Source organism: Arvicanthis niloticus, chromosome 6, assembly GCF_011762505.2.
Source record: "Arvicanthis niloticus isolate mArvNil1 chromosome 6, mArvNil1.pat.X, whole genome shotgun sequence".
In the NCBI taxonomy this organism is placed as follows: Eukaryota; Metazoa; Chordata; class Mammalia; order Rodentia; family Muridae; genus Arvicanthis; species Arvicanthis niloticus.
The window spans coordinates 16,154,923-16,167,406 of record NC_047663.1 but is presented as its reverse complement, the minus strand read 5'-3'; the positions used below and the strand labels follow the sequence as shown (position 1 = coordinate 16,167,406).

At 43.8% G+C, this 12,484-nt stretch overlaps 2 protein-coding genes across 2 annotated transcripts in view; one reads left to right on the top strand and one right to left on the bottom strand.

Moving 5' to 3' along the window:
• Nucleotides 1-5,605, top strand: part of Ddx42 (DEAD-box helicase 42) — a 31,260-nt gene extending 25,655 nt beyond the window's left edge. Inside the window, exons 16-18 of the mRNA XM_034504312.2 lie at nt 1,869-1,979; nt 3,318-3,419; nt 3,927-5,605. Of these exons, the coding sequence (XP_034360203.1) occupies nt 1,869-1,979; nt 3,318-3,419; nt 3,927-4,601 (888 nt within the window). The 3' untranslated portion in view covers nt 4,602-5,605. The remainder of the gene's footprint in view (nt 1-1,868; nt 1,980-3,317; nt 3,420-3,926) is intronic.
• Nucleotides 5,603-12,469, bottom strand: Ftsj3 (FtsJ RNA 2'-O-methyltransferase 3). Its single transcript, XM_034504313.2, has 21 exons — nt 12,324-12,469; nt 12,150-12,240; nt 11,880-11,985; nt 11,355-11,401; nt 11,171-11,250; nt 10,343-10,442; nt 10,063-10,257; nt 9,871-9,986; nt 9,664-9,768; nt 9,483-9,583; nt 9,244-9,324; nt 9,003-9,155; nt 8,781-8,916; nt 7,624-7,805; nt 7,366-7,495; nt 7,040-7,296; nt 6,851-6,936; nt 6,669-6,768; nt 6,382-6,565; nt 6,208-6,302; nt 5,603-6,118 (listed from the first exon to the last, which is right to left on the bottom strand). Exons 2-21 carry the CDS (start codon nt 12,214-12,216, stop codon nt 5,926-5,928), a joined length of 2,514 nt encoding a protein of 837 aa, XP_034360204.1. The 5' UTR covers nt 12,217-12,240; nt 12,324-12,469; the 3' UTR covers nt 5,603-5,925.
• Between the last annotated feature and the right edge of the window lie 15 nt (nt 12,470-12,484).

Below are 12,484 nucleotides of genomic sequence, written 5' to 3'. Positions count from 1 at the left end.
TGGAGTTAAGTTTGTCTTGCGTACTGACATTTCACATCTGACCATACTGATCGCCCAGATATGCTCTATTCCAAAACTAAGTAGGATAGATACTATGCCAAATTATACCTTGAATCACTTATTCTGTGCAGTTCTCAAATAACAAGTGGATTCAGGACAATTTGGTTTTTATTGTAAGGCTAAAGATTGAACTCAGGGTCTGTGTGTACTAGATACACATTCTATTTCCTGTTCCTCCAGACACCTTCTGGTAGAAGGAAGTATTTGTTTGGCTCAGGCCAGTCTGTTTGGCTGATTTAGCCATATGTAGCATCGCTGGACTGCTTTTCTGTGTCTTGGGCTTTCTGTCCTCAGTACCTTTTCCATGCTGCCATACTTCTCAAGTATTAAGTAAATCTCAGATTTGTAAATCTCAGATGAAGCTTTAACTGTGATGTTTGCATTCTGCTTGTTTGTTTGTTGTTTTGAGGCAGGGCTTCACTACGTGGCCCTGTTTATCCTAAAACTCACTGTAGATCAGACTGGCTTTAAACTAACATCTATCTACCTGTTTCTGCTTTCCAAGTGCTAAGATTAAAGGTGTGTACTACCACGCCTGCCTAAAGTCAGTTCTTTTGTTGTTTTGTTTTGTTTTGTTTTGTTTTGTTTTGTTTTGTTTTTTTCTGGGACAGGGTTTCTCTGTGTAGTCCTGGCTGTCCTGGAACTCACTCTGTAGACCAGGCTGGCCTCAAACTCAGAAATCCACCCGCCTCTGCCTCCCAAGTGCTGGGATTAAAGGCGTGCGCCACCACCGCCCAGCTAAAGTCAGTTCTTAATAAGCCTTATTTCACCTAGCCTTTTTTTTTTTTTTCTTCATTTCTCAATATGTCTGTTCTATATAAAAAAGCCTTGCTCCTGACTGTGTAAGTTTGTGTCCAGTAGAAGGATGAAGTCAGTAGTTCTCAACCTATGGGTCACAGTCCCTTTGGGGGTCAAATGACCTTTTCACAGGAGTAACCTAAGACCATCAGAAAACACAGATATTTATATTATGATTAATTACAATAGCAAAATTACAGTTGCAAAATAAGAACAAAAATGATTTTGTGGTTGGGAATCACCCCAACATAATGAACTGTATTAAACGGTTTAAGCATTAAGAAGGTTGAGAACCTCTAGGCTATGAAATAAAATACAGGGTTGAAGAGATGGCTCAGTGGTTAAAAATACTTCCTGCTCTTGTGGAATCCCTGGTTCAGTTGTCAGCATCCATATTAGGTGGCTCAAAACCACCTGTAACTCCCATCCCAGGAGATTTCAATGTCCTCTGGCCTCTGCAAATGCACCTCCATGTACTTGGTGAACATAAACTCACACAGATACATATTCACTAATATGAATAAATCATGTTTTTAAAAAAGAAATAGAAATCATTTTCCCCTCTAAAGTTAGACATGGCCAGTGTAAAATAGTTATTTTATGTTTATTAATCACTATATTTCCAGGAGGCTCTGGAAGAACAAATACTAAGGGACACTTTAGATAAGCACCTAAACATACTTTTGATGTGTCAAGCTACCAAAAAGAAGGCATATTGGAGTTGGGATGTGGGTTGTTGCTACAGTGCTTGCCTGATGTGCTTGAAGCCCTAGATTTAATCCCTGTTGCCATGTAAACTATACATGGTGGCAAACACTTTTCTGGTAACAGAAAGTACAGGAATTCAGTTACCTGGCCTCAAAAGGCCAAGGCATTACTTCACTGTAAATGGTCCCTCTCATCAGAAAAGCATCAGGTAAAGATGAACCAAGAGGCTCTTCCTTCCTACCTAATTTTGTGACCCTGTCTGCTTTTCTTCTTGGGTTTAACCTTGAATTGTTTTTTTGCAGAATGCCTGGTTTCGGAAATCTCGATTCAAAGGAGGGAAAGGCAAAAAGCTGAACATTGGTGGAGGAGGCTTGGGCTATAGAGAGCGGCCTGGGCTAGGCTCTGAGAATTCAGTGAGTTCATACTACAGCAGTACTCTGGGGATAGGTCCTTTGTCTTAAATTGTGGTTATTTAATGTACCTGAAAGCCTCATGAGTCCCGAACCCTGCCATTCAGGGGATGTATATTTAATGTGCTGATGTGAGTCAATGTGCTGCTGTTTCTTACAATGAAACTGCTATGGTGTGTGTGTGCGCGAGTGCGTGTGCGTGTGGCTGACTAGGCCTGCTCAGAAAGTTAATCTAGCTTTAATGGATCTCAAATCACAACGTCTTACTGACATGGGACCCACCTGGTTATATATATATACATAATTTTGCACCAAATGATTGTTTTGGCATGGTGTGGGGTTTTGGTTTTTTTTTTTTTTTTTTTTTTTTTTTTTTTTTTTTTTTGCCTTGTTGGTTGGTTGGTAGGTCGATCGGTCGGTCGGGTTTTAGAGACAGGCCTTGGTCATCCTGAAACTTGCTCTGTAGACCAGGATGGCCTCAGAGATCTGTCTCTGCCTCTGCCTTGCTTCTACCTCCTAGGTGCTGGGATTAAAAGCCTGTGCCACCACTGCTAGGCTTGCAATAAACTTTTTAAAAGCCTTTCCATACTGGCCTAGAATCGTTGCTTGGGAAACATTAAGTGGGTCACTTAGCCAGAATTATACTCAGAAATAGTCTCTACACTGAAAATTTTGGTCAGAAGGATTTGAGAAGATATAAATGGTCTCATGAATTACATAAAGCGTTCACTCACTAGCTTGCCTGTTTATTGTCACAGAGATTCTTAAAGCCAGGAACAAAGCTGTCATATTAGGATGGAGCATTAGTGTTAATTTGGCATCATTGGATAAATAGTATTCCCCATATCACAGTGATATTGATTGTGAAAATATTAGTGATTCATGATAATTATTAAGCACTTTAAATGAGCCGGGGCCATTCCAAATATTTGAGTTTTTAGCCAATGTGAATGAGTACAGTTAGTGAAAGTTAAAAGTTACACACTGGCAAATGTTGAATTAGAGATTCATATCTTTAAATGGTGTCTCTTCAGATCCTGTGAAGCTGCATTGTGCTGTATCACTGGCCTTTTCATCTTTACTTACTAAAATACATTTACTTACTAAAATGTTGATATAATATGCACTCATATCATTGATAGAATATACAATCATAAAATTGCATTCTGATCATTGGGGTTAGTTCCCAGAAATAAATGTACTTATTGTCCCTTTTCTCACAAAGGAAGTGACTTCTATAAAAAGTACCCGGTGCCTGTTTTAGCACTGAGCCCAGGGTTTCAGTGTGATAGGACTGTCTGCTGTAATTGCTTTTCTAATAAGTATGCTTATTTTTTTTAGGACCGAGGAAATAACAACAATGTGATGAGCAATTATGAAGCCTACAAGCCCTCCACAGGAGCCATGGGAGACAGACTGACAGCAATGAAAGCAGCCTTTCAGGTCTGAAATAAAGATTCCATTTAAAAAGCTTTCAAGAAGGGGGCTAGGGAGATGGTTCAGTGCTTAAGAGAACTTGTATTCTTGCAAAGGATCCAGGCTTGTTCTCTTAGCACTCACATAGCAGTTTACAGCCATCTTTGATTCAGTTCCAGGGAATCTGACACCCTCTTGTGGTCTGCACAGGTACCAGGCATGCATACATATCGTATACACAGGCAAAAACACTATGACCTTATAATTAAAAGAAATCTTTAAAAACAAAACACCTTTCAACAGTAACTCCTGAAGGGTGAGGAAACCTTCCTGAGAAGGTAGCTGAGTCTGTAAGCTTCATGCTAGATGTAGAACCTTCTGTGTACTTGAATTTCATAGACAGGCTTTAACAGTATCCTTCCTGCCAGGATATGAAGTGGAGTTTCTGTATGCTTTATCATTAGCAATTATTTGTAACGTTATCTGTATATTGAAGTTTGTTATATACTTATTCCTGGTGTCTTTTTCTTTCAGTCCCAGTACAAGAGTCACTTTGTTGCAGCTAGTTTAAGTAATCAGAAGGCCGGAACCTCTTCTGCTGGGGCAAGTGGATGGACTAGTGCAGGAAGCTTAAATTCTGTTCCAACTAATTCAGCACAGCAGGGCCATAATAGTCCTGACAACCCCATCACCAGTTCTACCAAGAACATCCCAGGTTTCAACAATTCTGGGAATATCAGTAGTGCCCCAGTGACCTACCCTTCTATTGGAGCCCAAGGAGTCAACAACACAGCTTCAGGGAGTAACAGCCGTGAAGGAATTGGGGGTGGCAATGGGAAGAGAGAGAGATATACTGAGAACCGAGGTGGTGGCCGACATAGCCATGGAGATGGTGGCAATCGGCATGGAGATGGTGGCCGCCATGGAGATGGATACCGTTACCCAGAAAGCGGTAGCCGTCATACTGATGGTCACCGACATGGAGAGGCCAGGCACGGAGGAAGTGCCGGTAGACATGGAGAGAGCCGGGGTACAAGTGATGGCAGGAATGGAGAAAGCAGAAAAGAAGGCTTTAATCGTGAAAACAAGATGGACCCCAAGGTGGACAGCAGCAGGATGGACAAAGTGGACAACAAGACAGATAAGACACCCGATGGCTTTGCTGTTCCAGAGCCCCCCAAACGCAAGAAAAGCCGATGGGATAGTTAGAGGATATGTGAACATCAGCGTGGTCAGTTGTCTGTAATTTTATTTTTAGAAAGATTCTGGTAATGAGGTGTCTCAGGGCTGGGTTGGGGTCCAAGATATACAGACCCCCTGCCCTTGGTGGAGAGCTGGAGCGTGGAGATAGACCTTCATCTGGTGTGTTCATTCAGGTTTTCTCTTGGGGACCTGAGTTGGCCCTGGAAAGCAGAGCTGAGCAGCTTGTTTGCTCTGGGTGAGTTGTAAGGAGGGTAAGTAGAAGATGCTTAGGGGAAAAGGGCCTTTTAGGGCACAAAAAAAAAAAACAAAAAACAACAAAAAAAACTCACTCTAGGTTTATAATAGCTTATATTTTTACTAAAAATGTCACCTTATAAACATCTATGAATTGGACTTTTTTTTTTTCTTAGCTGTGGCCAGGCAGTCCCATTTTTGGAGTTGGCTTCTGCAAACCCAACTTTTTGACCTGTTAGGGATGCTTGGAAGCAGTTTGGTGCTTTCAGATGTTTGCAGGGAAGATACCTGATAGTTCAGGTTCCCCAGACTTTGTTTCCAGCCCTGAGACATGTAGGAGAGACAGCCTTCCAGACACAGGCTCTGAGATCCTAAGCCATGAGGACTGAAGGGATGATATCCAGGCCTTGAGTACTGCTAAATTTACCATTTAAAACCAACCCCAACAGTAGTTTTCAAAGTGTCTATTTTTTTTTTAAACTTGCCCTAATAGTAGAAAAAGTCTTTTGCTGAAATGATTCTGATTTTTGTTCTATCTTGTTTATAAAAGGAAAAGAAATATATAAACTTTGAATTTTGTGATTTTTGTGAAGGTTTCTTTAAGATGTGCATTCCCTCTCTGCTTGCTCGATAGAAAATGTCTTACTACTGGGACCCGAGGGCTGTCGTTTCTACCATACAGTTAGTTGCTACATATTAAATTATGGCTTGGAACAGTACAGCCCATGATGTGAAATGTGGGGAAGTGCTTGCTTATTAAACTATCAGAAAAGTTACCTCTTCTATTATCTTTTTATTCAAATACTGGAAAAGGGTGGGAGAGGACGCAGAAGGAGCCACATGTTTAATATAAAAGGCTACAACAGTACCAGCAACACTGAAGGAATCCCATCCCAGTTCCATCGAAAGCCAAGATTGTGAGCTGTCATGATGAAGAAATATTTCCTTGGTGCTTTCATGGTAATCATTCCTCAGAGAGGAACTGTAGGTGCCCAGCAGCTCTCCCAATTATGGGTACCAACTGGTACCAAACCACCATAGAGAACTGGATACCACACCTTACTTCCTAGTCTTCAGTCTCTCCAGACAACTCTGCTCATTTTCGCTTGTGTTTTTTCTTCTGTTCCTTTCGTTGTTGTGCTCTCTGGTCCTTCTTCATCCGAGAGTCCACTACCTTGAAATGACCTCTGACTCCAGCAGGCCGCCGGACCTTACGGCCTACGCCTTTTTTAGCTACAACATAAGTGACCTGGCGTTTCTCCTTGCCAAGTCCAGCCTTCTTGTAGAGACTATAAAAGAAAGAAACAGGTTAAAATAAAAAGTCTGCTCTCTAGAACTATTTAACCCAGTGTTCTTGTGACTATTCTTGCCAAATCACCTTCGCAGCTGTGCCACCTTTTCTCGTTCTGAGATATCCACTGTGTTCACCACAGCTTCTGCCTTCTTTTTGGTCTGTTCCAGCTTCTTCAGCATCTGGGAGGAAGCATAATATTAGTTCTTTCTCCATACCTTTCTCCACAACTCCTAACTTCAGGCAACCTCAGCCACTTACCCTCCGTTTCTTTCTGGCCTTGGCCTCGGCTACTTTCTTGATGGGCCGTGCATTGATTTCCCGCCAGCGCTTTCGGTAATGTTCCACCTCCTTCTTATCAATAGGCAGCTGGCGTATCCGATGCTGCTTCTCTTCCTGCACAAACCACTCTGGAAGTTCTTCCTCTTCTTCATTAAAAGCATACCTGAGTAGAGAGGATACCAGGCCAATAATTACCTGTTACTACCTTCCTAAGGAAGAAAACTTGGCCTTATTCTACTGCACCTGACAGTGTTCTGGCCCCTTACCGGTTGAATGAGTTATCTATAAGGTCTCTCTTTGCCTTTTTGGAGGAGGCAATAACGGCACCTAGAGCAAGGCCTTCAGGGTCCAGAATTCGATATTTCACTAGAGAGGTAAAGACAAAAGTCAAAGCCCGATTCATATTGCTGAAACCTACACTGGTTTCTTTCCACTGTGAGCTTCTTACCTGGGTTCTCAATAGGCACTACCTCAAACCCATCCTCATCTGCCTTAGAACCACGGCTTCGCTTCTTACCACGGGATTCTTTCCAACTGTGGAAGAGACAGTGTGCTTATTCTACCTCCTTCAGGTGATACTCCCATTTAAAACTGCCTGGTGTAACTGCACAGAAACCCAACAGCTGTATCCACTCACCTATCCTCATCCTCACTGCTGCTGCTGTCACTATCGGAGCTGCTGTCTCTGCCCTCCCCTCCAGGGTCAGTGACAGCTTCTGTCTCCTTAGGGGCCTCATTCTGGCACTGGGGAGACGACTTCTCAGTCTTCGAGTTAGTAGGTGGTGGAGGTGGATCTGTTGGCTGCTGCTCCTTTCGACGGCTCTTGTACAGCAGCTGTGCCTGACTGATCTCCAGGGCTTCATCAGCATCATCCTCTATCCCACTGAAGCCGTCCTGTGAGAGAAAAACCTCAGCATCCCTCTACTAAGGAGTGCTACCTCCCATCAATCTCCCTAGCTCTACCTTGGAGAACCACAAGCTAGCCTGCTCTTCCTGCAGCACCGCCTTTTCTTCTAGTGGCACCAGCAATGGGTTCTCTCCTTCTCCTTCTTCTTCTTCTTCTTTATTGTCATCTACTTGAGCAAACTTCAAGCTGTAGACCCAAAGGAAAGTGAGGTCAAATTCAAGAGACCCAACCAACCTCAGAGGCCTTCCTTTGTCCATGACCACAGTAATTCTGTCTCAGATGGCAGCACTTCCTCACATACAGAGAGCCCTTACCACTTCTGCTCCTTCAGATCAGAGTATGTCCTGACTCCTGCCAGCTCTTCTGGATCCAGGTCACTTTCCAGAGAAGTATCATCCTCCTCCTCAGCATCCGACACATAGATGTCATCCCTTGGCAGATCGGACAGAAAGGTGTCTGCAGCGGTCATGTCTCCTTGTGTTACTTCCTCTAACAGCTGAAGTTCAACAGGAATAGATTCAAATACTTTTGCAACATAGTGCATCTTCCCAAGCCCATTAACTTAGGTCATCCTTAGCAACATCAGTAAGAAAGAACATTGGCAAATATTAGTTCCTGCACAGCAGCTGTGACATAGGAAGTAACCAGCCTGTCTAAAATGTCCAGGGCACTGATCTACATACTGACTAGTTTACAAAAAAACAAAACAAGATAAACAAACAAACAACTCCTCAAAAGCCACTTAACATACAGAATTCCCATCTGTGTACTCTGGAGTAAAGGAGCACTGGACAGCATGTATCAGACTGAATCGGTTGATTTCAACTGCTCTGAGAACCTCACAGCCTATTCTCACGGTGGACAGAGCTGCTACTTGAGTATCACAACATTCTGGGGCTAATACTCAACCAGGTTTTTTTTTTTTTTTTTTTTTTTTTTTTTTTTTAAACTCTCCATAAAACTTTCAGTGGATATAGTGTATTCTTATTTAACAAATGAGGAAAACAGGCTAAGTTACATAATTCAAGGGGAGTTGGCATGAAACTGTTCCTGTTCTAATTGCCTCTCCTGTGTCATAAAGATAACCAGGCTATTTCACCACAAAAGCTCATTTTGCTGTGAGATTGCTTTTACTATGAAAGGCATGTTCTTCAGCAGCCCAGATCAAGGTGCAGATCAGACACAGTGAAGTCAATTGTGCCCATTGGCAACCCAGGCACTACAACTCCTTCTACTATTATGTGAACTCTTGGTCTTAATACCCCACCTTATAGATCTTCCTGATTGCATCCTATTAGACATGTTTCTTTTTAGCACTGTGGAGAGTCACAGGGCACTCATTTTCTCCTCAAGTATTCTTACTACTTTATAGGTGAACACAACAACCAAGCCCCATGACCACTCAATACATTTAACCCAGTTCTTTCCATTACCTCCAAGACCTCAAACTGATCGCCCATCCCTCCCTTACCTGCTGACCACGGATGGTACGCAGGGAGAACATGCCTGTCTCCCCCTCGTCTGCAATGGAAACCCCAGGCAGATCCATCTTCAGCTCTACACGCTCTCGCTGCTTCCTCTGCTCACGAAGCAATTTCTTCTTCTTCCTGAACAGATAGGAGGGATTTAACCTGCTTGTCTCCAAAACGAGTGCCCTTTACCCTTTCCACATATTTGTCCTCAGACCCCTCACCTCTTTAGTTCTGCCACTTCTTGGGCTTTCATCTCTGCCAGAGTCCGATTAAGCTGCTCTTCTTCCTCTTTCTCCTCTGCTTCCTCCTCTGAAGCCTGCTTTGTCTCAGCTACTGATTCTTCTTCATCACCTTCTTCTTCTTCTGAGCTGAGGCTGAAAAACCAGTCCAAAGATTTGCTTATTTTCCCAGACACTTGGTCCAACACCCAACCTTCCCTAAACCTGGTTACCTCCTCCTTACCTGATGTCCAGTGCCTTTGCTTGCTCTTTCAGCTTCTTGGCCACATATCGCCGAAGCTTTGTTCTCCAATTCAGTAAAGACCTGCCCAAGAAATACTATTACTGACTAATCTTACGATCTCCATCTTTGTCCCTGTCTCTTCCTTAAAGTCCACACTCCAGATTTCAGGCTTCAGCCATAAACTTAACAGAATTCTGGTACCCAGAGTCCAACATTGTGTTGCCCTTACACCTATGTACCTAAGTTCCTTGCGGCCCAGCACTTTGATGTCCTGACAGCATGCCCTAATATCTTCAGTTGTAGCTGGGTGCTGTGCCAACTCTTCATCATCTATTGAGATCTGTTTGTGAGGGAAAGGAATGGGATGTTTCTCTGGCCATGCTTCTGGACCTCCCGGAGACTCTCTCTCTGGGAACTCACTTCGCTGGCCTTGGAGAGGAAGTCAACAGGATTGGCAGCTCTCAAGAAGTCCGTGACTGAGGTTCTGTGATAAAGAGTGAGGTCACCCTCGGCATAGCCTTCAGCCTTAGGAAGGGAAATAAAGATGATTACTAGACAATCGCTTCTGAGATACCAAGTTCTCCCAGTTTCAGGACCCATTTCTCACAACAACAACAACAAAAACACCTTTGGCTTCTTCTTTGTCACCAACTCAGTAACAGTTTTAGCCTGAACTTCAACCTCCTTAAAGGCAAACTTGGGATCAAAGAATTTAGCATCAACCTTGTCCGGAGCCAGGAATCCTAGAATGAGAAGATAGATTAAAAGTATGCTTTCATAACTAGAAGGTTGTGTCAAGAGGAAGAAGTTATGTCTCACCTTGACAGACTACAAAGATTTCTGCAGATTCATGGCGAGAGGCCTGGGGCTTTGTGGCCTGGACACGGTGGAACAGCTGCTGGAAGATCCATAGCAGAGGCTGATAGTCTCGGGAACGGAAGACTTTTGTGATGAAACAACCACCACGGGCCAAAAAATCACAAGCCAAACGCAGGGCCATCAGAGTTAAGTGAGCTATAAGACAGAGACAGTCAGTGAACCTCTGAAGCCTTAGGGTATGCCACCTCCACCCTCACCTCCAGGCCCACATTCCCTGTACCTTGTGAGTAAGCATCATGGACCCAACTAGCCCCCACATTGGGAGCCCCATCATTGAGCACAACATCAACTTTCCAAGTCTTCAGCTCCTTCCTCAGGGCCTAATGAAAGTAAAGAGTTCATAGCAACGGAAACACAGTAATTGCTAAGAACAGAATGCTGACTGAGTCATTTACTGAGTGCCCACCACTGGCAACAACTTATGCCAGGTACTAGGAAAACAACAACAGCAAATATTTATCTTCACCAAGTTTAGAACTAGTTCACTGGAAAGAACTTTACTGAAGATAAATCTTTTATCCTTCTACCAATTCACAGTACTATCCAAGCCAGGCATGGTGGCACATGCCTGTAATCCCAGTACTCCAGAGGCAGAGAGACTGCAAGATCAAGGCCAAACTAGGCTATGTGCTCAGCTCCACATCAGTGTGGGATACATAGTTAGAAGCTATCCTGAAGTACACAAGACTCTTATCTCAAGGAAAAACAAAAACACTTGATTCTAAGTAGAGATGGAAATGTACACCGGGATTGTCAGTCTTTTTGACCATGTGCCTGAAACCATGGTAAATTGGGAAGTGTTTCACTATTTTTTGGTTTGGTTTGGTTTGGTTTGGTTTGGTTTTTGAGACACAGTTTCTCTGTGTAGCCCTGGCTGTCCTGGAACTTACTCTGTAGACCAGGCTGGCCTTGAACTCAGAAATCCACCTGCCTCTGCCTCCCAAGTGCTGGGATTAAAGGCGTGCACCACCACTGCCCGGCTGAAGTGTTTCACTCTTAAGAGGCAATGATGCCATCACATAAAGAGGAAAGGAAAGATCCAATTTACCTGCCTACAGCGTTCTGTTGTGATATCTTCCTGGAGAGTCACCACATTGGGGAGAGGCTTGATTGGAACCAAGTCCACTCCTGAAAGATGTTAAGTCAGTATATTAACAGGGTAGAGGGGCATGCAGGACAAAATTAGTACCTCACTCACCCCTACCCCTCAAATACCCAAGAGAGTCACTCACCTACAATAAGACTGGATACAGGCATAAACTTGGCAGCCACCTGCAGCCTGTGAAGAAGACAGATTTAAATACCTTCCGTCCCTCAGCAATATGACTTCTCATCCCCTTAAGAGGCACCTGCTAAGTGTAGTGGCCAAATGTCTATACATACATTCGAGAAGCAGCCTGCTGGGCGTAGCAACACAGGGATGCATTACCAGTTACCAAGGAGGGCAAAAGATTAAAACCAAAGGTTCAAGGCCATCCTTGGCAGTTTTTCAGAGTCCCTGTCTCAGTTAAAATAAAGCAATTGGGGATATAACTCAGTGGTGGAGCGGCTGCCTAGCATGAGTAAATCCTTAGGTTCAGTCCCACAAGATGGAGGTTTAAAAAAAAAAAATGACGCTGCCTTCCAAAATTTAAAAGAGACACATGCTATGGAACATTTAATCTGAATTGTGTAATCGGATTCCCATAAATTAAGTGAACTCAAAGCCAACCAGTGCCAGGAAGGTGTCATCAAAAGCAGCCCCTGCCAAATGTTACCATCCTCCAGGCGCAGCACACAGGTCCAGCAAGGCGCGGGCTTTCTGCAGGAACTGAAAGCGCCGATTGAGCTGGATCAGTTTGAAGGCAGAGCGCGAACGATAACCTGGACCATAAGGAGTGGATGGATAAAACAAAATCGCCTTTTCTAGGAGGACTTACACAGCCGCACAACCCCTTTACCCCCTCGAAAAAAAAAAAAAAAAAGAAACTCAGTATTAGAAGAAGTGGAAAGGCTGATGTGTTATCCCGCAGTGCGAACCCACTCACCGGTCTCCTTGGCCAAGTGATAGAACTTGTCCCGCCGGCTCTTGCCTACTTTGCCTTTCTTGCCCATGGCGGGATGGGGTAGTGTCACTCACTGGGGGAAAAGAAAAAGTTGAGAACATCATTCCGAGCACCGGATTTTGCTTCGGTTCCTAAGGTGGCGAAGCAATCACTTACCGGAGCGTTAGATAGCCCTTAACTCCGAAGATTTTCAACACCTAGAAAGCAGCACATGTAGGCAGCAATCGTACTTCCGCTTCCGCTCGCGTTTTCTGCGTTCCTGGCGTCATGGTTTCCGCCATTTTGAGTGTGGCCAAAAATTTTGTGTCAGCAGGTCT

Excerpts from the sequence above, each read along its gene's own strand:
- Ftsj3 (XM_034504313.2), bottom strand. The coding sequence starts at position 12,216 with ATGGGCAAGAAAGGCAAAGTAGGCAAGAGCCGGCGGGACAAGTTCTAT. Across the intron at positions 10,258-10,342 it reads CCATGATGCTTACTCACAAG|CTCACTTAACTCTGATGGCC; the intron begins GTACAGGGAATG and ends TCTGTCTTATAG. Across the intron at positions 9,987-10,062 it reads AATCTTTGTAGTCTGTCAAG|GATTCCTGGCTCCGGACAAG; the intron begins GTGAGACATAAC and ends TTCTCATTCTAG.